The sequence below is a fragment of the Podarcis pityusensis genome (assembly GCF_964106645.2).
Source record: "Podarcis pityusensis genome assembly, chromosome: 10".
NCBI classification, from domain to species: Eukaryota; Metazoa; Chordata; class Lepidosauria; order Squamata; family Lacertidae; genus Podarcis; species Podarcis pityusensis.
In genome coordinates, this window is record NC_138035.1 from 73,895,734 (window position 1) to 73,918,038 (window position 22,305).

General features: G+C 44.0%; 1 protein-coding gene across 10 annotated transcripts in view; it reads left to right on the top strand.

Annotated features, from left to right (window-relative positions):
- The window catches only part of FRMD4A (FERM domain containing 4A), a 411,715-nt gene that overhangs the window by 337,835 nt on the left and 51,575 nt on the right, over positions 1–22,305 (top strand). For all 10 annotated transcript variants that reach the window (XM_081023499.1, XM_081023500.1, XM_081023502.1 and 7 more), the window contains 4 exons: positions 2,882–2,947; positions 3,822–3,879; positions 5,133–5,219; positions 20,959–21,035. In XM_081023499.1, the coding sequence (XP_080879625.1) occupies positions 2,882–2,947; positions 3,822–3,879; positions 5,133–5,219; positions 20,959–21,035 (288 nt within the window). The remainder of the gene's footprint in view (positions 1–2,881; positions 2,948–3,821; positions 3,880–5,132; positions 5,220–20,958; positions 21,036–22,305) is intronic.

A 22,305-nucleotide genomic window follows, 5' to 3' on the forward strand; every position in this document is an offset into this window, starting at 1 on the left:
CTTATTTTAAACACACTGATAAATCATGGTCAGCATGGAATGTTTTTAGGTTTACAGGTTTAATGAATTTGAAATTGGTCTTTTGTGAGTGCACATTCATTCTCCCTCCCTTCCTCCCTTCCTCTCTCTCAGTTCAATTACAAAGCAGATTGCATTTATTTTGTTTTTCTGGCTGTACTCTGCTCCATGATATGTTTGGATTGGTGTTGGGCTACCAACATTTGCTGTTAACATTCTGGTCCCTTTGGTGAGGGCGGCAGCCAGGAAAAGAGCACAGGCTCTCATCTATCAGGCTCCACAGAGAATGGAGAAAACAGCGAACTATTTCTGCTGTGCTTAGAACTGCTGGCAGATCTGGAGGGCTGTGCTTGTGGTTGTGTACTAGTGTGGGGTGAAGGAGCTGCACAAAGAGCTAGGAGAACAAGCCGTAGAGCTGCCGCCGCTGCTGCCGTCACCCAGTTGCTGCTGCTTCATCCCTGCCCACCAGGCCTGCAGCTGGATGTGGAAAGGGCATCTTAGCATCTCCACCTGAAGGATGCAAAACCTTCATTTGAAGCAGGTTTCAGATCCTTTTTTTAAAAAAATGATATTTATTAAGGTTTCAAAGGAAAAAAAAATACATAAATAAAAAGAAAAGAAGAAAAGACAAAAAAAATAAAAAAATACAAAATACAGAAAAAAGATTAAAAAAAACATTTAAAAAGAAAACACATCAATCTTTCCATGTCATATATTCATATCCTTGCTTCCCTGACCTCCTCACACCTCCCTTTTTTGTATTCCAATTCAGTTAGTTAATTCAGCAATTTCTTTCCCTCTTTGTTTTTATCTTAATCCTTTAACTTAATATATTATAACTTTGAGTTCTCACCTGTTAATAATCCATTTTTCATACACCTTTATAACATTGCTGCTTAAACCACTTAACTTCATTCTGACATCATTCTAACATTTATTAATTTTGCAATATTTCTGTAAATAATCTTTAAATTTCTTCCAATCTTCTTCCACCGACTCTTCTCCCTGGTCTCGGATTCTGCCAATCATTTCCGCCATGAAGCAGGTTTCAGATCCTGGGCAGCCTTTGTCATGGCTAGTTTTGATGCTGTCAATCTGGGTTTTTTTTTAAACCTTCATGTTAACATGCATATGAACCTTATTGTCTGTGCAATGTCTTTCATTTGATTTGAAGGAGTTCACAGATATGTTTACAAGCTGACAGGCATGCAGGGGCACTTTAGTTTTAGTGCCATTTCGTGCCTATCAAAGAATTAGCCATCTGAAGTAAAACGCATTACAGTGGTGCCTCGCAAGACGAAATTAATCCGTTCCGCGAGTCTCTTCGTCTTGCGGTTTCTTCGTCTTGCGAAGCACGGCTATTAGTGGCTTAGCGGCTATTAGCGGCTTAGCGGCTATTAACGGCTTAGCGGCTTTAAGAAAAAGGTAACAAACTCGCAAGAACTTGCAAGACGTTTCGTCTTGCGAAGCAAGCCCATAGGGAAATTCGTCTTGCGGAACGACTCAAAAAACGGAAAACCCTTTCGTCTAGTGAGTTTTTCATCTTGCGAGGCATTCGTCTTGTGGGGCACCACTGTATGAATGAGTTTACCTGCCACCAAAATAGTGACAGTTTGGAGTCACTGTCATGTTAACAGGTGGCCTCAGCCCATGTGCAGCTGTCAGTGGTCTGCTGAAAAGATGAACAGCTGAAATTCAACCACTTAGAGGCCTTTCTCTCCAGTTAATTTCTCTGTTTGGAATCATCTGTTTGTACAGAAATTAGGAATGGGATAGGTTCTGTTTCTGAAATTTTGGCTCAGTTAATACATCACACTAAATCATGGTTTGCTCTACCAAGATATGGTTCAAGCTTTTAAATCTCATACTTGTTTGGGTTCAGTAGGCATTGGAGGCAGAGGAATAATTAATGGGGGTTTTTTTCATTCATTGTTAGCACAAAGAGTTTCGCTTTCTGATTTGATGGCTGGTTACAAACCATGGTCTGTTAATTCAAACATTGCACCAAACAAGTAATAGTTGCCAGATGTTGCTGGACCAACTTCCATCATCCCTGATGTCAAACCATGAAGGCTGGGACTGATAGGAGTTGGTCCAACGGCATTTGGAGAACATCAAGTTGGCTGTTTGTGCACTAATCATATTTAAGCTTTCTTCGCCATGGCCCTAAAACAGCCGTTCCCAGTCTTGGGTCCCCCAGTAATCTTGGGGGCCACATATGCCACCATCCCTAACCATTGGCCATGCTGGCTGCTATGGGAGTTGAGAGTCCAACAACATCTGGCAACCCAAGCTTGGGAAGCGCTGCTCAACATACTTCCGTTTGTATAATTCTCTGGCCCAGAGCAAATAGTTAAGAGATCAAGAGTGGGCCACAGATTGCATGCACAGATATGCCCCACCCCAACATACATTTCTGCTTCTTTTCACTTGCCAGATTCAGCCATATTGTTGTATCTACACAGATTATATTTCACTGTAACCATGGGTTTCATTATAATCAGGATTTCCAACCAGCATTTTTCTCCTGGTTAAGATGGATCTGGGTAGTGTTATCCATGGTTAAGGGAGGAGGAAATTCTTGAAATAGATCTCTGTTTTTGCTGCATTTCTGCCTCTGTGTATGTAGTTCTTGCAGTAGTTCTTGTTTTAATTTATAAACATAAAAGTTTTTTTAAAATAAATGTTTTTTGTATTAGCTAGCTTTGTTTTTTCTGCTTTCCATCACGTAGTATTTTTAGACCTCTGGGAATCCTTGGGCTGATAGCCACCATTTTATGAGATGCCTCTTCTGCAGTGGAGGTCCTGCACTGTTTTTTCAGCTGTGCTAAAGGTAATAAGATTCTGTTTCTCTCCTTCAAAGTGAGGACCGAGTTATTGAGCATTACAAGAAGCTAAATGGGCAGACGAGAGGTCAAGCCATTGTCAAGTAAGTTGGGAAGAGGGATTCTACTATGATGAACTTTGTCTCTGGGATGTAACATGGAGGGTGGAGTTAAACATTCTACAAGTAATTACGTAGCGTTTTCTATTTTAGTGCAGTGGTTTTTGGGCTGTGTTCCAGGAAACACTGAGGTCCTTCAGAAACTTATCAGGAGTTCCTCAGTGAGAAGATGACTACTGTTGGCCAAGCCTTAAAAAATAGTCTTCCTACCACAGCTGATTATTGGCCACAATCCACAGTTGCAGGAGAATATTGGCTGGGTTCTAAAGTGTGTACTCAATTGACACAGGGCAACAGCAAAGCCTAAGAAGATCTAGAACTGCACCCTAACACAGATGGGTGTTTCAATATGTTTGGGGGTCTCTTGACATAAAAGTTCTTGAAGAAAGGGTTCCCTGAAGGCAGAATGTTTGAAAGCCACTGTTTAACATATGCTCTTTCAGACTGCAAGTTCTCCTCTAGCCATATTGTTATTGTCTTTAATTTAGATTGCATTGCAAAGAATTTGAACGTGCCACTCCAATAAATACTTCAATATAATCCAGTATTTCATGAAATATGTTACAATGATGTGAAAGGTGATGGGATGTCTCATTGAAGCTTAACAAAATCTACAAATCCCTTTTAAAATGTCTAACAATTTACCCTACTAGTCCTCACAGCTTCCCATCAAGATGGAGATAAATAAAAGATGCCTCTGTGTCCAATCCATTGATATGAATCCACTCCTACTCATCAGTTTTAGAATTTGTGTCATTAACACATCCTGGAAGGGGTGCCCAAATGTTCATGAGGGTTTTTTCCCATTGCCTCCCCTTGTTGTCTGTGTGACACTGTTATTTTGCACTTCCCTCCACAGCTACATGAGCATTGTAGAATCTCTTCCAACATACGGAGTCCATTATTATGCAGTTAAGGTACGTTTCAACTGAAAAGTGTTCTTTGATGGAATTGGATTGGTTTATCACAAACAATTACATCAGAAATTATTCTTCATTTACACAGTAATGAAAATTCTAGTCTATTTCCTGTGTTAAGATCAATAAATAGCTTTATTAACTTCATGGTGATGCACTTTAAACAGAAAAATAATGCATCTGAAATTGCTTATTTATTTGATTGATAGACTGCTTATATGCCAAAATGGAGTCTAAGTGATTTGCAAGAATCACTTATAAAATCCATACATAATTATAATACACAGAGTATTAAAGCATCCTTAATTAGAATGTGCAATATAGTAAAACAAATACAGTAAAAAAGCTTGGCAATTAAAACAATAAACAGTTAAAACAAGAAGATCAGAAGTTCAAATTCAGAGGGATGTCTGACTAAACAGGTGCCTTGGAAGGTGGCAGAATGCCAATATTATTATTGTTTTATTAATTTATATACTGCTTATATTTCAAAATGGCTTCTAAGTGGTTTAGTATAATGGAGCAGTGCAATTCCATTGTAAATCTTTACGGTTTAATTTATTTGGTTCTAGGTGAACTTAAGTGTTTTAGTTGCAAATTGTGACCAATACCCTACCCACACATACAAACACACTCCTTTCATACACCCTGAACAGTAACTGAGCGTTAAGAGGCTATTCATCGGTTATGCCCCTGCCACGCCCAACAGGAAACACAACAGAAGCTGCAAGGAAAAGGCTGCAGTCACCTTTTAAAGCAGGAGTGCACAACCTGTGGCCCTCCAGATGTTTCTGAACTAGAATGCCCATCAGCCCCAGCCAGCATAGTCAGGCATCAGGGAGGCGTAGTGCAACAACATCTAGAGGGCCGTGAAAAGTTTCAATAGTGTTTTGCTAGTCCACACAGCTTGGCACTTTGGTTCCATTTAAACTGGTAAAAAATGGTCACAAATTGGGATTTAAAAAAGCAAGACAAGAGGACAACACACACAAAAAACCCTGACTGCAATTTATTGACAATGACATTCGCTGTTAAAAGTGAGTGAAGGTTAACAATTAACATGAAAACTGCTTGTTTGAAAGCAGCCTCTGTTAAGAAATGTTCCAACCGTCGAAGACTGTCCAACTATACCAAACACATTTAAAATTAATAAAGGCAGGGGATTCTTGCTGCCTTTGCCTCTACATTTTGGCTAAACCCCCTTCAGAATAACATTGACTCTGGTATATGTGCACATGTTTTCTTTACACCAGGACAAGCAGGGAATTCCTTGGTGGTTAGGACTTAGCTACAAGGGAATCTTTCAGTATGACTACCACGACAAAGTGAAGCCAAGAAAGGTAAGCAAATTATTTAAAGAGACTTGCGTTGCCTTTTGCTTGAATGAGGAGGTCAACGTGTTTAACTTCTGAATTTTATAGATAATTTTAATCTATATTTTTGTTTGATGTTTACAGGTTTTGTGCTTACAGGTTTTAGCAATTAAGCAGTGTGCAAATTTTATTAAATTGATATATGAGCAGAAACATTTGTCAGTGAGTGTTTCTGTAGGCTACTTAAAGAGGCCATGGCAGAGAGTTTAGAGTCTGAAGTAATCCTTATTTACTGTGGTCACTGTTAGGGGATTGAGGGCACAAGGAGAAGGGGACGACAGAGAACGAGATGGTTGGACAGTGTTCTCGAAGCTACAAACATGAGTCTGACCAAACTGCAGGAGGCAGTGGAAGACAGGAGTGCCTGGCGTGCTCTGGTCCAGGGGGTCACGAAGAGTCGGACACGACTAAACAACTAAACAACAACAACTGTTAGGGGAGAGCATTGGAATGCAGCACTATTAATTGCAAGGGCTTAGAATATTGTGACATATTTAGTATAGCCCATTTTCTCAAAGGTGTAAAAAGATGGAGACAAAATCCCAGTTTTTAACTTGGTAGCATCTTGCTATAGGTTTGTATACATATTTAAATAAGGCAGAATGGGGAGAAAGAAAGGGAAGAGTTGCCTTTTGCCAATTCTTTTGTTCCAAGTGGAGAAGCTGTGGATATCAGCACCGCTTGAAAGTGGCTGGACATCTGAATGCCTGAATATAACCAAGATATTTGCACTCTTATATGATTACAATTGAGAGCAATCTTCTATACAGTTTTGTGCAGGCACCTTTTTCTCCAGAAAGCAGCACTGTCTTTGATTGCACATGTTCATTTGTACAAACTAGCCATTGTGCATTCTCAGAAAATTACAACTTGTCAGCAGCCAGGATATTCCATTTATTCATGCCCCAAAGCATCTAGCATTGTTCTGATGAGATAAATGGGAGTTATGCTCATGCTCTTCATTCTCTTTCTCCATCCTACGTGGATGAAACTTCTGAAACAGAGCCTCCCAGAACCAGACACCAAGAAGCATGAAGGCTCTGCATGTCTGGTACCTTGTTGCTTCCTTTCAAATGATGTTTCAGAGGAGATAAAAGGGAACAAGGTCTGTACACCTTCCTCATCTGAGCCAAGGTAGTGGTAACTGGAAGCAGCCATCTTTGGTGACTAGCCCTGGCTGGATGCACAGAGAAGAGGGTTCTTCTGAGTCTGAAGAGGGGTGGAAGTTTAGAAGTTTGCTCCTAGGCCTGGCTGGTGCAATCCAATAAGCAATGTAGGAGGCTGCCTGAGACCACAGAATTCAAGAGGAGCAGGGCTTCTCTGGGAAGTTTAAAAAATATACATCTTGAGAAAATAAGGTGTGGAGTCAAGGGCAGTTGTGCCACACACACCCTGATTTTCCCAGTTGCCAACCCTGATGATAACTTCATTCTTCTGGAGTCAGAAAAGCCCCTCACAATCAACAAGATATTGAGGCAGCAATATTAATGTTTGTCTGGGGCACTGGTTAGCCCCATTTCCCCTATAGCCAAGAAGTCATTATGTCTCCCATCAGTTGATACCTCTGTTGGCCTCTCATTATCATTAAGATCTTTTTTTGGAAAGAGCATGTTAGTTTTAAACCCTAACCTGGAAGTGAAATCTCCCTTGGGATGGATTATTACAGACAGCTTCTACTGGAAGCCTGGTGGATCACCTCAAGGCAACTCTGAGTCAACATTTGAGTTGGTTTGTTTTTTAAGGTGTCTTCACATATTGAAGAATGACGCAAACGATTTAGGACCTGCCTCTTGTTGATGTTTATAGTTCCTATTATTACTCCCCGTATACTGTAATTTTGGGGAGCAATTGCATTTGAAGTTTGAGGCATTGAATAGCTATAAGTCTTGCAGTTCAGTTGTATGTTGATGTTATTTGAATTTTTCCATGGATTGCTGAGTTCTTTTTACATTCTGTGCAGCAAGGACAGAACAATGGTGTTGGGTAGCTTTAAACAGCTTTTACAAACTTCTTAAATAACAGTCTATGGAGGGGAAAGGGTGAAACTGAAGTTGAATTTTCCTAAGAATTACTGCAGTGCAGCCCTTGACAGCATTTTACAGGGGTCAGGGGGCCCTTAGCCTAATTTAGGTTCCCCAGCCCTGCTATAGGAGAACAAAACCATACAGAACGCAGAAAGCTTCAGAGTGCAGATGGGGAGGAAATGTGATTCAGTTCACATTTATAGACAATGTACCTAATCTGCACTTTCTAAAACAATATGCTAATCAAAATGCAGACCCTTCAAAATTTGCACTTCTCCAAATTTTGTAATGCAATTTTCCAGTGAAGTATTGTGTACCAAAATGCAAATATTAGGGTAACGTGCACATAAAATGCACATATTTGTGAAAATAGCATACAGAAATGCAACTGGCTGGGATTCCAGGCATCTCTTAAAGACTTTATTCTATTTTTGCAGAACTGCAAAGATTCAATCGTAGTTTCTGCATAGAAGAGAAGGAAACTATCAGAGAATATTATGTGGAAAAATACAATTCAAAACAATGTCTATGGGAGGGGGAACACACATCTGATAGTTTTCCTCAATGCCAAGCCCAAAAGCAAACTGAAAAATTATCAGGGGGGGGGGGATATTTCAAATAGAAGACAAAGCAGGAAATTGTGAAACAAAACCAGCCCAAACTGAGAAATGTATATTAAATGCAAAGAAAAATCCTTGCCTTTAAAAAAAAGATTGTAATTTCCCCCTGTTAGGTTATCCTGAATAGTATTTGTCACACTGAATAGCTGAGCGTTGTCTCTTTACAATCACATCATCATCTGGTCAAACCCAACCTTTTATTAAATTGCTCCAGTCATTTTACCAGGATCTTGCAAAATTCTGAGTACTTAAAAAAAAAATGATAAAAGCTTGGCTGACTGTTGGCTTACATTCTAGGATCCAATTTGTGCACATTTAAATTTTTAGTCACTGTACTAAATGTCACCGGAAATGCAGTTGGGCTTTTAATATAAGAGGCCCTGGATGAGGCAGTAGTTGAGGGAATTGAATTAGACTGCAGATTCCAAAGGCCATGAGCCACATGTATTTGAGTCCTGAAGGCATATTGTCTATGCTTTAACTGACTAATAAGATTGAAAGAAGAAAATACTGCATTTAGACTGCATATCTCTTCCCTTGTGCACTGGACTAAGCAACATTTGATTGGATATTTTCACAACTGGCCATTTTTAATCTTTCCTTGAAAATGCTTAATGAGCAGGAGGGCAGCCTTGGTTATGTACAATTTCATGTTCTCCCTTCCGTGAGCAATGAGAAATTCGTGGCAACCTTATAGGGTATGTTTCCTTTCTGTTTGTTACACAGCTGGAGCTGGCATTGCAGATGTGCAGAAGCAGGCACACAGGCAGGAAACACTAGTCTCAAAGCACTGTTAGCCTAGCAACCTGAAATCTTGAACAAGGTCCACAGCCTGATCTCAGCTGCTGCTCTTCACTTCTCCTTGTGTATCCTCTCTCAAGTAAAGCTGGTTTCATTCCTAGCAGGAGAGTATGACTCACATTTCAGGAGTTTAAAGCAACCAACTGCCCATCAGTGCCCATTGTCCTCTCTCAGTGACTGGCCATACCAAGCGCAAGGTAAAGAGCATCATTCACCACACCACTATAGCCTGCAATTTATTTCACTCCCCCAACTTAATAAGGAAATATAAATTTCCACCTGCACTTTTTTCACTACATTGCTGCCAAACAACAGCAATATATTTCTGCCTTGTAGCACATGATAAGAAGGGTGGTCAGATGGCAATGAGGACAGGACTCCTTCCCCTTCAAGAGGAAGAGGCAATCTCAGCAGGCACACTTTCTGGAATTCCATAGGAGCTCTGTCCTCATTTGTCACCCTAAAGAGAAATTGTAGAAGCATGTTCTTCAATGAGATGGAAGGCGGGGCTGCAGGTTGTCATGAACCTGTGAGCAAGTATCTCTGGGTGGGGCTCCTCAGGCAAAGCAACCCCCTCCTTGACACAGGTGACTACAAAGCACAGATAGGAAGGTGTAGGGATATCGCGGAGCGGGGAGTGGGGTCTGGAGGGAGCACACTCCCACCAGCAGGCAGCCACAGTCTGCCTGCACGCGTGACCCTGGGGTGCAGGAAAAAAAACCCTCAGACAAGCCACGGCTGTCGGAACATCGTCCCCTATGTCTGACCTTTTGCAGTCTCAGCAGTCAGTGGTGTCCTGTCTGTAACCCTTTTCCCTGAGACCTTTTGTCCCCTTCGTCATACACTGTGCAAGGGGAAAATGACGCTGTGGAACAGGTGCCAAAATAACTTTGTACCACCCCACGATCTCGGGACAGAAGATGTGTAAAGGTCACAGCCCCAAAATGTATTTGCCTGGCTTGCATATTTGTCTCAATAAAAGGAGGCTCCACAGGAAGGGCAGTAGCTCGCTTCAGCCCACCTGTGCGCAGCTCACATGATGATCAACACCTGTCTTGGGCCTTCACTTCAGGAAGGCGTGAGAGGACAGGACAAGAGCAGACAGCATGCTAAGCTTTGTAGTCTCAGTGCATAAACCTTGTTGATTGAGAGTTCAGTCACAGTGCTATTCTATGATCACACGCATCCAAGGCAAGTTTGTAAATGACAGGTCTTGTTTGCAATTGTGAAAGTGAATAGGCTGCTTGAATAAACACAGAGGAAGCACTGCCTTGCTCTGCTTTAAGGTGTGTGCTCTCCCTCTCCCTGGAGTGATCAGGCTTGATGCTGGAATCACGAGAGTCAGGGAACAGGTTCTCCTCTCCTGGATTAGCAGCTAAACCTTTTTCAGCCAGAGGCTTCCCTCATGGGCAACTTGACTGATCTGCAACCATAAAAAACCACCTATCAATCCCATGAGAAGCCTTCCTATCAGTACTGGGTGGGTTCAGAGGCAAAATGGGGGGAGCAAGAGATGTGACTCATAGGCTGCATTCCAGCCTTACAAAAGCCACATAGGCTGGCCTCCCTCCACACCCACCTTGACTGTCCTTGTGATAAAGAAGGCAAAGAGGACAACAGTAGGGCTGCTGCCATCAGAGAGCAGTGGGTGAACATTCAAGAGCCAGAGGAAGGTGGAGCAAAAGTACTAGGATTTCAGGGGAACTCTGGCCAAGGTACTCCCCTCTTTGGATTACAGGTCTGTGTCTATTCTCCTCCTCAAAAAGAAAGAAAGAAAGAAAGAAAGAAAGAAAGAAAGAGACTTCCAAGTAGATGAGATTATGCAAAACCATAGTTTGTGGGTTCACCAACTTCTATACTTATCAGACCATGTCTATCCTGACCTTGGCATACGTTGCATTATCCAATTTTATCCTGACGCCGTCATCCTGCCTTTGAAGAAAGTTGGGCTAAGCGACAGTGACCAGCCAAGCCTCATCCAGGCTAAGTTCAGGGCATTATTTCCCCTCATGTTTTCCATTCCACCTCCCATTTGTCTGCCTTTGCTGCTGCTGTGTGTTGGAGCTGTACTTCTGCTGCAGACTGGCCCACTGGCTGTTTCGCTTCATGGATGTGCTTTTGAAGTTGAACAGCATGTGTGCTGTGAAAAGCACAAATGCCAGAGAGTCATTTAGAGGCATGGAAGGAATCTGTAGTGTCTTTGAGAGTCTTTTCATTTTACACAGGGCTCATCAAGTCAGTGTTTAGTGCTCCCAGAAGCATTTTGAAAAAGCAAAAGTGGCATTGCCCATGCCTACATGATAATTAATAATATGTCTTTAAGTGCCAGGATAGGCAGGCAATCTGTTCTAGCTGAGAGGATCTCACTATTTTAAGAGCCTGAACTGCTGTCCTCCAGTGCACGTAAGTTCCAATAACCTTTGCAAACCATTAACTATTGGCGGGCTTTGTTAATCGTTTGCTCCTCTTTCCTTAACGAAGACTGCCTAGAGTTTTTCCATGGGTGCACAAACTCTTGACCGACACCTTAAAATTTCAGCAGGGAAGAAGGTGAAGAATCAAGAAGCCTAGAAGGAAGCAAAAATAGGCAGAGTTGCTTGTGATAAACTAGACCAGGGACCAAGAGCAGATGGAGAGAAGCAGTAGATCTGATACATCACTGAAACAAGGCAGGGATAAAGAATCAAAGTATATAACATCGCCATACATTCATACACAGAATTAATACATTAGTGTACAGAAATATATGTATGTGGCTGCAGGGGCACCATGGGAGGAGCTAAGGGCCCCGTCGAAATATTCTGCAGCCTGCATTGGGCCTCCCCACAGCTGTGGCAGACCTCATGTCGCGTCACATGTGGGCATCATGCACATGACATCACACACACGAGCTGGGCCTCCCCAAAGTGGGGCAGAACCTGGCGCCTGTGTGTGGCTGATTATTATTTATTCAGTATAAATTATTATTTATTAGTAAGTATTATTTATTAATAAATATTAAAACAATTATAATTTGTTAAGAAATATTACTCATCAGCCCATGAATATTTATCAGTTTATTTGATTGCTTCAGAACATCCAAAGTGGCTGCTTCCCTTTGCCATGCATGTTAATTTCATTATGCCACATTTTAACATCACGCCCATTTGAAGGACATGGCTTCCCTCAAAGAATCCTGGGAGTTGTCATTTGTTAAGGGTGCTGGGAATTGTAGCTCCATGAGGGATAAACTACACTTCCCAGAATTCTTTGGAGGAAGCCATGTGCTTTCAGTGTACTTGCTGGATTTTAAAAGGAACAAGTGGGCCCCTCAATGTTTCAGTGTGGATGCTGCTGTTTGGGGTTTGAGATAACCAAGCAGACCTTCTTCCAAGATCTTCCCTCCCACCCTCTCCCCAATGCCCCACTTGCTATGCCCCTCTCCCAACAGTGAGGCAGCCTTCTGTGACCAGTGAAGAGCCTCCGTCCCCCTGGGCTGCTTCTTGCTGTTTTCCACACACCCAGCCATGTGTGATTGTGTTCATCTTCCATCCTCATATCTGATGCTGAGGTCTGCCTTCACATTCTGATTCTGTACCTACCAAAAGAAAAGTGTCTTCTGTTGGCTCTTCTCCCTGCTAAATGCTGGCTTTTCCTATTTGGTCCCCTGCTGGGATTCAGTTACCCCTGCCCAGATATTTTTTCAAGGACTGAGCATCCTACTGTATTGAGAAAATGCTCCTCATACAGCACTGAATGGTGTGTTAGGGGAGGGGAGTGAGCAGTGGGTTAAGCGGACGACACCAAGAAGGGGTCCAGCAGCCAAGGAGGCAGTTCATCCACATGCTGTAGAGAAGTGAGGGGCTTGTTCACCCAGGAAGGGAGCCCATCTAGGAGAAGGAAAACTGATCCTAAATCTCCACTGCCTTCCTTGGGAGAAGAAAAGGCTAAGGTGCAAAGCCTACACAAATCCAGAGTGGTGCCACTAAGATGGTTGGGTGGCACCTGGTACACCTCCTTCTGGCAGCTCCTGTAGCCAAGCACTCCACTGCCTATTGCAGAGGTCAGCAAACTTTTTCAGCAGGGGGCTGGTCCACTGTCCCTCAGACCTTGTGGGGGGCAGACTATATTTGGGGGGGGGGGGAGGAACGAATTCCTCTGCCCCACAAATAACCCAGAGATTCATTTTAAATAAAAACACACATTCTACTCATGTAAAAACACGCTGATTACTGGACTGTCCGCAGGCCGGATTTAGAAGGTGATTGGGCTGGATCCAGCCCCGGGATAGTTTGCCTATCCATGGTCTGTTGAGACAGACGGATGCCAACAATCCCGCTCCTCATACAGGCATGCTTTCCTGCAGGGTCCACACAACATTCCTGCCCGTGTTCCTTCACCAACTCCCATTGAATCCAGATTAACCCTTTCTGAGAGAAATTCAGTGAGTTGTTTTTTAAAAACAAAAACAAAAAACAGTTGCCAACAACTCACTGCAATATTTTGCCGACTCATTTGCAAATTAAGTCCCTGTCCGGAAGACCCTCACTCCTTTCATGAGAGCATCAGGCTCTTTCCACAAGAGATTACTAAAAGCAATTAAGAATACTTCAGCACAATAAAAGAAACATGGTGCTTGGCCATTGTTTGAGGCAGTCCTTGAGAGTACCCTCTCTTCCAGCCTTTTTATTCATTTATTTTGTAAGAACCCCTTTTATCCTATAAGCCTTTAGCATTCTTTTAAACCAACAGTCACCATTCTGGGCTTCTCTTTAACTAAACAGATGCCCCCCCCCCCAGCTCAGTCCCCTGTTTGTGGCAAAACCTTCAAGAGCTTCTCTCAGATAGCAGATATGGATGCAGAGCTCAAACCTCTTCCCTACTAGCCTCAGCTTAAGTATGAAACGGCCAGCAAGCCACACGTGTCCCCACACATCCACCGAAATGAAAGAGAGGCAGAAGAGTGGAATTTTAAAGCCCTTGATTATAGCTCTCATTTAACTCTCCACAAGGACCTGGGAGTGGGCCAGTAATTCTGTTCCCAGGAATGGTTTCCACTGAGGACATTTTCCAGCCTGCACCTGGACGCTCTGCAACGTCATGTGCATTGCGGAAGTCCCTCCCCCCACCCACTTCCTTCAGCCTTCGAAGACCGTTTTGCAGAATAGAACAGCAGAGGTTTTTTGGCTGCAGTCTCTGACCACCACCTCAAAAGTGTGGGCAGTTTTAACAGGCACCAACCTGGTTTCAAACTACACACACACAGACTTTCCAATGTTAAACAATCATTTCCAGACATCCCACCCCCCTAAAGTGAAACACATTTAACAGCAACTTTACTTTAACATCAAAGATGATGTTTCTTGGAGAGGGTGAGGCAGAGTTCACTGGGTTTTGGAGAGGAAGATTGCCAGTGTAAATACTAGACATAGGTGTCACTTTTTTAAAAACCCAAAGGAAGTTTTTGCTTTCATTTTGAAACACAAAACAGTGCATGGTCAAAAACTGATTAGACAGTCTAAGGGCCAAGCATACACCAGAGACTGGCTCTCCCAACACAATCTTTTTTAATTGCTGCCAATTTGAACAGAGATGTCCATGGAGCAAACAGCCGCCTGCAGAAGTGGAGGAGACATTTTGGTCAGGAAACCTGGGTAGGGGAAGAAAGGATTAAACAGCCCTTCCTTCTTTGTCACATATTGTCAGGCCCTGCGGCTGCATTTCATTAAAAACATAAAACATCAGGAGATCTGCACGTATCCTGCACTTTCTGCATGTGCTGTAGTGTGACCTTTAGTCATTTCTTAAAGACATCATAAGAATAAGGAATAGCAGCCTCATGTTGAACTCCCAAGTAGACAAGTGGCCACATCAGATGAACCAGACCAAAATCAGCTGCTAGTGTCCTTCCCAGATAGTTTGCCTCAGGGAAGAAACTGTTGTTTAAAGAGACATACTCCTCTTAGTTACAATGAACCACTTCCTGGCTGCATCGCCCAGAAGAAGCTTGCATGATCAACCACGTTATATCCAAGTTTACAAGAGGATACTGGATTCAGCCTCAGAAGCAAGTCCTGGGAGTCCGTTGTCATGCTTGTGAAGCCGCCTGCTGCCGCCCTGTACATTTGAAGCACATGCAGTGCACATGACTTCTTTCTCAAAGAGTGCTGGGATCTATAGTTTCCCCCTCGCAGAGCTACAACTCCCAGCACCCTTAACAAACTATGGTTCTCTGCTGCTGTGGAGCTGCCCATTGGGGATAAGCTACCAAGCAACTCCAGGACTCACCCAAAGACACTTTGAAAACATCTGCACCCATTTTAACTGCATTAGTTTCCCGTTTTTGTTTGTGTGGTTTGTTTTAATCATGGGGAAATGCTTGCCTTGAACAAGGCTGGAGCAGAAGGAGCTGCCTCGTACCGACTCACACCAGCAGTCCATCCAGCCCAGTGTGGTCTACACTGAGCGGCAGCTTCTCTGCAGGGTTTCAGGCAATGTCCTCTCCCAGCCCTGCCTGGACATGCCATGGATGGAGCCTGGGATGGTTTGCCATGGAGCTTCAGCCCTTCCGTTCTGTCTCATTTTGGGGTGAAGCATTTCGTTTTTCCGCAGAATGGTGGGGTGGGGAGGGAGCCTAGCAAGCAGAATATTTTGTTTCCCCGCCAGCTTTAGAGCCCAGGGGTGGGGGAGCTCAGCAGTCTTTGTTGTCCTGAAAGCAAGACAGGTCCTTGGTAACTAGTATTCCAAGCATCTAGAGTTTTATCTGGAGGGAGGGAATTTGCATGCCAGAGGGTCACAAGGTACTCTATACTCTCTGTTCCTTCCTTCCCTCTTCTCCAATCCCCTCTTCTGCACACAGGAACTGGAAGCTTTCACAATGCAAACATCTGGCATGTTTTGAATTCCAGTGTCACTGCAATAGAGAGAGGACAAACTTGCTCTTATCTTTGTTGTTTGGACCTCTCCTCGCATTGTGGCAAATTGCTTAGGGCAAACCCAAAATAACTTGTGGCTAAACTTGTGAGTTGAAAGGTACAAGTGGCTCCATCTCCAATATAGTCCCAACATTGCCTGCATTAATGGGGGCTGAAATCTCATTGCTATCTTTGGAGCCTCTCCCAAAGCATTCATCTCAGAAACCTGATGGTTTACGATGGTGTCAGGGATTAATCAGTGACAGAGATAAAAGAGAAGGGCACATTTCAGTTTCCCATATTTTTGGTTTCACGCTTGGCGAGACTGCTGGAAGTGTGGGAAACATTATTGTATGTTCGCTCCCATGCTATTACCAGAAATTTCATACACTAGAAAGGTGTACCTAGGTTGCTCCCATTTTGTGGAATGATACCCCTATGGAGGGAAGTGGGTGGCGCTGTGGGTTAAACCACAGAGCCTAGGGCTTGCCGATCAGAAGGTCGGTGGTTCGAATCCCCGCGACGGGGTGAGCTCCTGTTGCTTGGTCCCTGCTCCTGCCAACCTAGCAGTTCGAAAGCACGTCAAAGTGCAAGTAGATAAAAAGGTACCACTCCTGCGGGAAGGAAAATGGCATTTCCGTGCGCTGCTCTGGTTTGCCAGAAGCGGCTTAGTCATGCTGGCCACATGACCCGGAAGCTGTACACTGGCTCCCTTGGCCAGTAAATCGAGATGAGCGCCGCAACCCCAGAGTCATCCGCGACTGGACCAAATGGTCAGGGGTCCCTTTACCTTTACCTTTACCTCCACCTCCCTATGGAGACCAGGCAAGCACTGACAAAGAGATCCTTTTGCAGACAGCTCAAACCATTTCTGTTTGCCTTGCCATTTCCTGGCTATTGACACTGAGGTTTGCCCTGCAGGTGTAGTTGTTGAAATGGTGTGACTATTTGGATGTTTTAACTGTTGCTTTTTACTGATTTTAATGCTTTATAGTATAGAGTGAACTATTTTGGGATTTTTATGTTTATAACTGAAAATTGGCAAGTAAGTTTTTTAAACAACTAAATAGAACACAAGACCATAATAATTTTCTTGCTGAAGGAGACAAAGGTCTAATCCAGGTTGCCTTTTCTAACCTCAGCCAAATGTTTCTGGGAGCTGACAAGCAGGACATCTCCCCACCCCACTGACTCTGCCCAGTACTTGGTATTCAAAGGTAGACTCCCTCTGGACATGGAGCTTTACATTTTACATTAGACTTTGTGACTAATGGTTGTTAAACCCTATCTCTCCTCCATGAATTTGTCTAATCCCTTTTAAAGCATCTAAACTGGCAGCTGCGTCTTCTAGCAACCAATCCCACAGATTAACAGTTATGGCTATGCAAACACCACACATGAAAAGCACCCCTCATAAAAATATAAAAATATGCCAAGGGAACTGTAGTTTGCCCTTTAGGGAGCTAAAATCTATAGTTCCCAGGATTCTTTGGGGAAATAGTGTGCTTTAAATGTATGGTATGTACACAGCATACATTTTCCAGGAAAAGGTACTTTCCCACTCCCAAATCAATTGATTGACCAAAACTTCTGAGAGTAGGGAGGAATTACCTCTATCCACTCCCAAACCACCGTTCAGAAATCTACCATCATCTGTCATCATGGTGGAATATAGACACATATAGAAAACACTCTGAAAATCCTTTTATTAAAAAAAAATGAAAAATGTATTGAATTTGCCATAAGCTCACCATTGCCATCTAGTGTCACATTTGTATAATTCACTTAAAACGTTATATTTGCAGCTGTATGGCTGAGTCCCATGTCTCCGCATAGCCATCTTTTTTTCTAAACCAAAAGCTTCAAAAACTTTAGCCTCCCTGCTCATCAGTCCTCTATTTCCCCCCCAAAAGACTTCCGTCCAGGCCCACACACTTTGTATCCTACAACCAACCATCTGTGTACAGGCATCCCATAGCGAGACTTGATGACACCAGTTTTAGCTGCTCTACCTGGGACTGCAAAATGAGGGGAGTTTTCAAGAAATGGAGAGGCAGCATGGCTGTTGTACAGGCTTGTTTGGGCCTTTCTTCATAGGAGAAATATTGCACTCCCTTGAATGTTTTTAGGCTACAATCCTACATACCCTTACTAGAGAGCAAGCCCCCTTGAACTCAGTAGGATTTAATTCTGAATAGACATGCCTAGGATTGCACTGTTAAGTCTCTGCAGTCATCTCTTTGGGAATGTGGAGATCCAGGGCAGGCTGAAGCCACCTGTGAGTGTGGACCGTGCATGTTTCATGAGTGTGCAACTCATTCCCAAATAAGTGTGCCTTAGCAAATAAGAGAATGCTTCTGGAATGCTAAGAATGTGTACCTTTTCCTCAAGGGTAGACAGTCATTTTGGCATTTTGCTGACTCAGTGGCCAGCAAAGCAGGATGTATCAGTTGCATTCTTGCTGTTCACTGACATTACAGTTGCTCAAGCAAATGGATTCTTTCATTTGTCATTCACTATCCAGAAGAGAGGAGCGGGCAGGGTAAGAACAGCTTGTGAGTCAGGACCAGTTATTCAGTTTTGCTCCTTTTGTCTTTTGGCAAGTGAGTTTGGCTTAGCCCACTTAGGAATCTACATTCCAAAGGCTTATCTGAGTTTCTTCATTGAAAAAAGCAAGGTGGTCTTTGAAGATCTTTGTCATTGTCTGTTTCTTAGAGGGTAGGATTTGTGCCACCTATTCAGTGTGTTATAATAAATGTGGAAGCAATTACTTTGGTAGCTTTTCAGAATACCTGTAATCCCATGATCACCCAGGCATTCCTATGATCTATGAAAAATGTTTCAGCACAAAGTAAGAAGAGACCAAAATCTTATCTAGTCCAGCATCCTGTTTCTCACAGAGGCCACCAGATGTCTGCGGCAGCACTTAAGCCCCAAGACTAAAACTATAAATTAATTTGTTATTTGCATGTAATCAAAGTTAAAATTGGAATTCTCTGTTTGACAGGATGGCCAGTGCATTGCTCTCTAAACTATCCCTGCTGCAAAGAAAGATAGATACAAAGATCAACAGATTGATTGAACAATGACCACAATCCAGCAAGACTTGTCTGTATTCAGAAAAAGTTTTGCAGACATTCACCTCTCTATAGCACACACACATATGCATGCTGGAGGAAGGACATTATGATGATTCCTTTCTGTTGGGATTTGTGAGCTGCTTAGAGATTTCTGTTGAAATAGGAAGCCATATATTAAATAAATACCCAGCACTCTAGGTTGCAGCTGACCTACATTGTGTAAGCATTGCCAGAGAAATCCTTGACAGCACAGTATGTTGTTGTTGTTGTTTAGTCGTTTAGTCGTGTCCAACTCTTCGTGACACCATGGACCAGAGCACGCCAGGCCCTCCTGTCTTCCACTGCCTCCCGCAGTTTGGTCAAGCTCATGCTGGTAGCTTTGAGAGCACTGTCCAACCATCTCGTCCTCTGTCGTCCCCTTCTCCTTGTGCCCTCCATCTTTCCCAACATCAGGGTCTTTTCCAGGGAGTCTTCTCTTCTCATGAGGTGGCCAAAGTATTGGAGCCTCAGCTTCACGATCTGTCCTTCCAGTGAGCACTCAGGGCTGATTTCCTTAAGAATGGATAGATCTTCTTGCAGTCCATGGGACTCTCAAGAGTCTCCTCCAGCACCATAATTCAAAAGCATCAATTCTTCAGCGATCAGCCTTCTTTATGGTCCAGCTCTCACTTCCATACATCACTACTGGGAAAACCATAGCTTTTACTATACGGACCTTTGTTGGCAAGGTGCTGTCTCTCCTTTTTAAGATGCTGTCTAGGTTTGTCATTGCTTTTCTCCCAAGAAGCAGGCGTCTTTTAATTTCGCAGCTGCTGTCACCATCTGCAGTGATCATGGAACCCAAGAAAGTAAAATCTCTCACTGCCTCCATTTCTTCCCCTTCTATTTGCCAGGAGGTGATGGGACCAGTGGCCATGATCTTCGTTTTTTTGATGTTGAGCTTCAGACCATATTTTGCGCTCTTCTCTTTCACCCTCAATAAAAGGTTCTTTAATTCCTCCTCACTTTCTGCCATCAAGGTTGTGTCATCTGCATATCTGAGGTTGTTGATAATTCTTCCAGCAATCTTAATTCTGGCTAGGGATTCATCCAGCCCAGCCTTTCGCATGATGAATTCTGCATACAAGTTAAATAAGCAGGGAGACAATATACAGCCTTGTCGTGCTCCTTTCCCAATTTTGAACCAATCAGTTGTTCCATATCCAGTTCTAACTGTAGCTTCATGTCCCACATAGAGATTTCTCAGGAGACAGATGAGGTGATCAGGCACTCCCATTTCTTTAAGAACTTGCACAGTATGGCCTGCCCTGAAAGGGAAGCTCAGTCCACCTGTGTTTCCATGTGCTCTTAACAGGTGATCAACAGGTGATCTCCCATTGCCGATTGTCACCTTTATCCCACCAAGGAGATTCACAGCATAAGCAAGATTTCTGAGTGCATATTAATTTGCTGGATGGGGAAAGGAGAGCATAAATGTAGCAGGGTGCTGTGCTGTGCAATTCATTCCCCAGGGTGCTGTGCTGTGCAATTCATTCCCCAGGGTGCTGTGCTGTGCAATTCATTCCCCATTCTGGTGCAGCTAATCATGCACTAGTTTTTTTTAAAAAAAAGACTGGAGAAAGTATGGACCCTTTTGGCCTCTGCTAAGGGGGATTTTCTGTTGTGTTCATGTGTGCCAAAGAAAATGTATCTTGAGTCTATTTTCCAAACAACATGGGTCCAATCCAATCAAAATTAAGCATCATTAATTTCAGTGTCCTCAACTTTCTTTTAAATCAAGTGGTGGGTGTCCATTTCCTCTTGAAATCGCGATGCAGAGGCCCCTTGGCCCGGTTCTCTCTCGCACACAGGGGGGTGGGGGGCGGCAGAGCTGCCCTGGGAGGGCGCGGCCTCGCGCGGAGCCCCCGAGCCGGCTGGCCCCGGGAGAAAGGGCCGAACAGAGTCCGGCTGCTCCGCCGGCCCAGACTCGGCCTCGCCGGAATGGCTGAAGGATTTCTGCAGCAGGCCCGCCTCGCCTTAAAGCGGGAGAGGATTCTGCGCCGCTTCTCCCGGGGCGGGCGAGGAGCCTCCGCCCTCCGCGGCTCTTGCGCCTCGGCGGCCCGGGGACGAGGGCCGGTGGGGCGCCTCGGGACAAAGGGGAGCCGCGGGGGCAAGGCGGGGCGGAGCTGGGCCGGGAGGCAGCCCGTCGGGGCGCCCAGGAGGAGCAGCAGGAGGAGGAGGAGCCGAGGCGCCTCCGGCCGCCGCCGCCTCCTCGCTCAGCGCGCCTGCTTTCCCTCCTCTCCCCGCAGATCTTCCAGTGGAGGCAGCTGGAGAACCTCTACTTTCGAGAGAAGAAGTTTTCCGTGGAAGTGCACGACCCTCGCAGGTAAGAGGCGGCGGCGGCGGCGGAGAAGGGCCGGGGCTGGAAGTGGCTGCCTGCCGGGGCTCTTCGAGCAGCCCCTCGCCCGGCCCCGAGCGGGCAGCCTCCGGGCGCTTGGGCGGCGGCGTCCTGCTTTGCAGCCCTCGCCTGGAAGGGAGCGTGCGGGGAGCTGCTGCCGAGCTCTGGGTGATTCCCGGCGGAACTCCGTAATGTTCCCCTTTCAGGCGCAGACACCCTCAATCTCAATGGCTCTTTCTTGAGTTTTGTTTATTGCAGTAACAGGGAGGGGGGAGAAAATATGGCTAAAATATGTCTAGGCTTGATCCTTTTTGTTACTGTAACCCATGCTCTGTCCTTCACACCGTCTTTTCGTTGTTTAATATATTGATTTTTCATCAACTGCAGTCCTCTATAATGTTTGTGTTAGCTTGTGTTCTTCACTCCTTTTACGCTGGTCCTCATTTTGCGTAACATAAGCAACTGCCCAGTGCACAGAAAGCTTAATTGTATTTGGGGGGGGGGACTTCATTTTGCATAATCACTACTTTGGTCACTGCCGCTTTATGACAAGGTTTTCCTAGGACAAGCTGCTATCTGTAACACACATGTAAATATTTTGTGCAAATTGGTTCCTGCAGAACTAACCTTTTTCCCCTAAAACTTGGCAACCGAAAGCGAGGCTCTGTTCATAGTTCACAGTGTAACTGGAGTGCAGTAAATTTAGTTCTGTCTTTCAATTACACCCCCTTTTGCAAATGAGGTTTGTGCTCTTCTGCACAAAGGACAGAATCTAGTGCTCCATTCCAGCACAGAGAGATCGGATGTGTGCTGCTGACAATTTATTTGCAGATTGGCAGCCTACAATCTTTTTTATGTTTACTGTACCTTGACAAGATCTATACTTACACAGGGTTTCAGTATTTCCACATTAGAAATACAATAGGCTCTAGATTAGAAATGTGGAAAGCAACAGTTGCCTGGCAGGTATATTTTAATTATATATTTTACATTATGATTAAGGTGCTGGTTGTTCAGAATATTAATTTGGGACACAGTTCACCAAGGCATTTTCCTCTGTAAGCTTGATTGAGTAAATGTAAAGAGCACAGCAGTTTCAGTTTCAGTTGCACAAGAGAAGTTCCAGGTTGACTGTTCCTCTTGTGAATAGCATTAAAAATGAGTGATAGCCCTGCAAACAGCTGATCTGTATACATAATTGGCAACTTCATTGATTTTACCACTTGCCATCTTCTAGGATCAGACCTTTGGGAAGTGA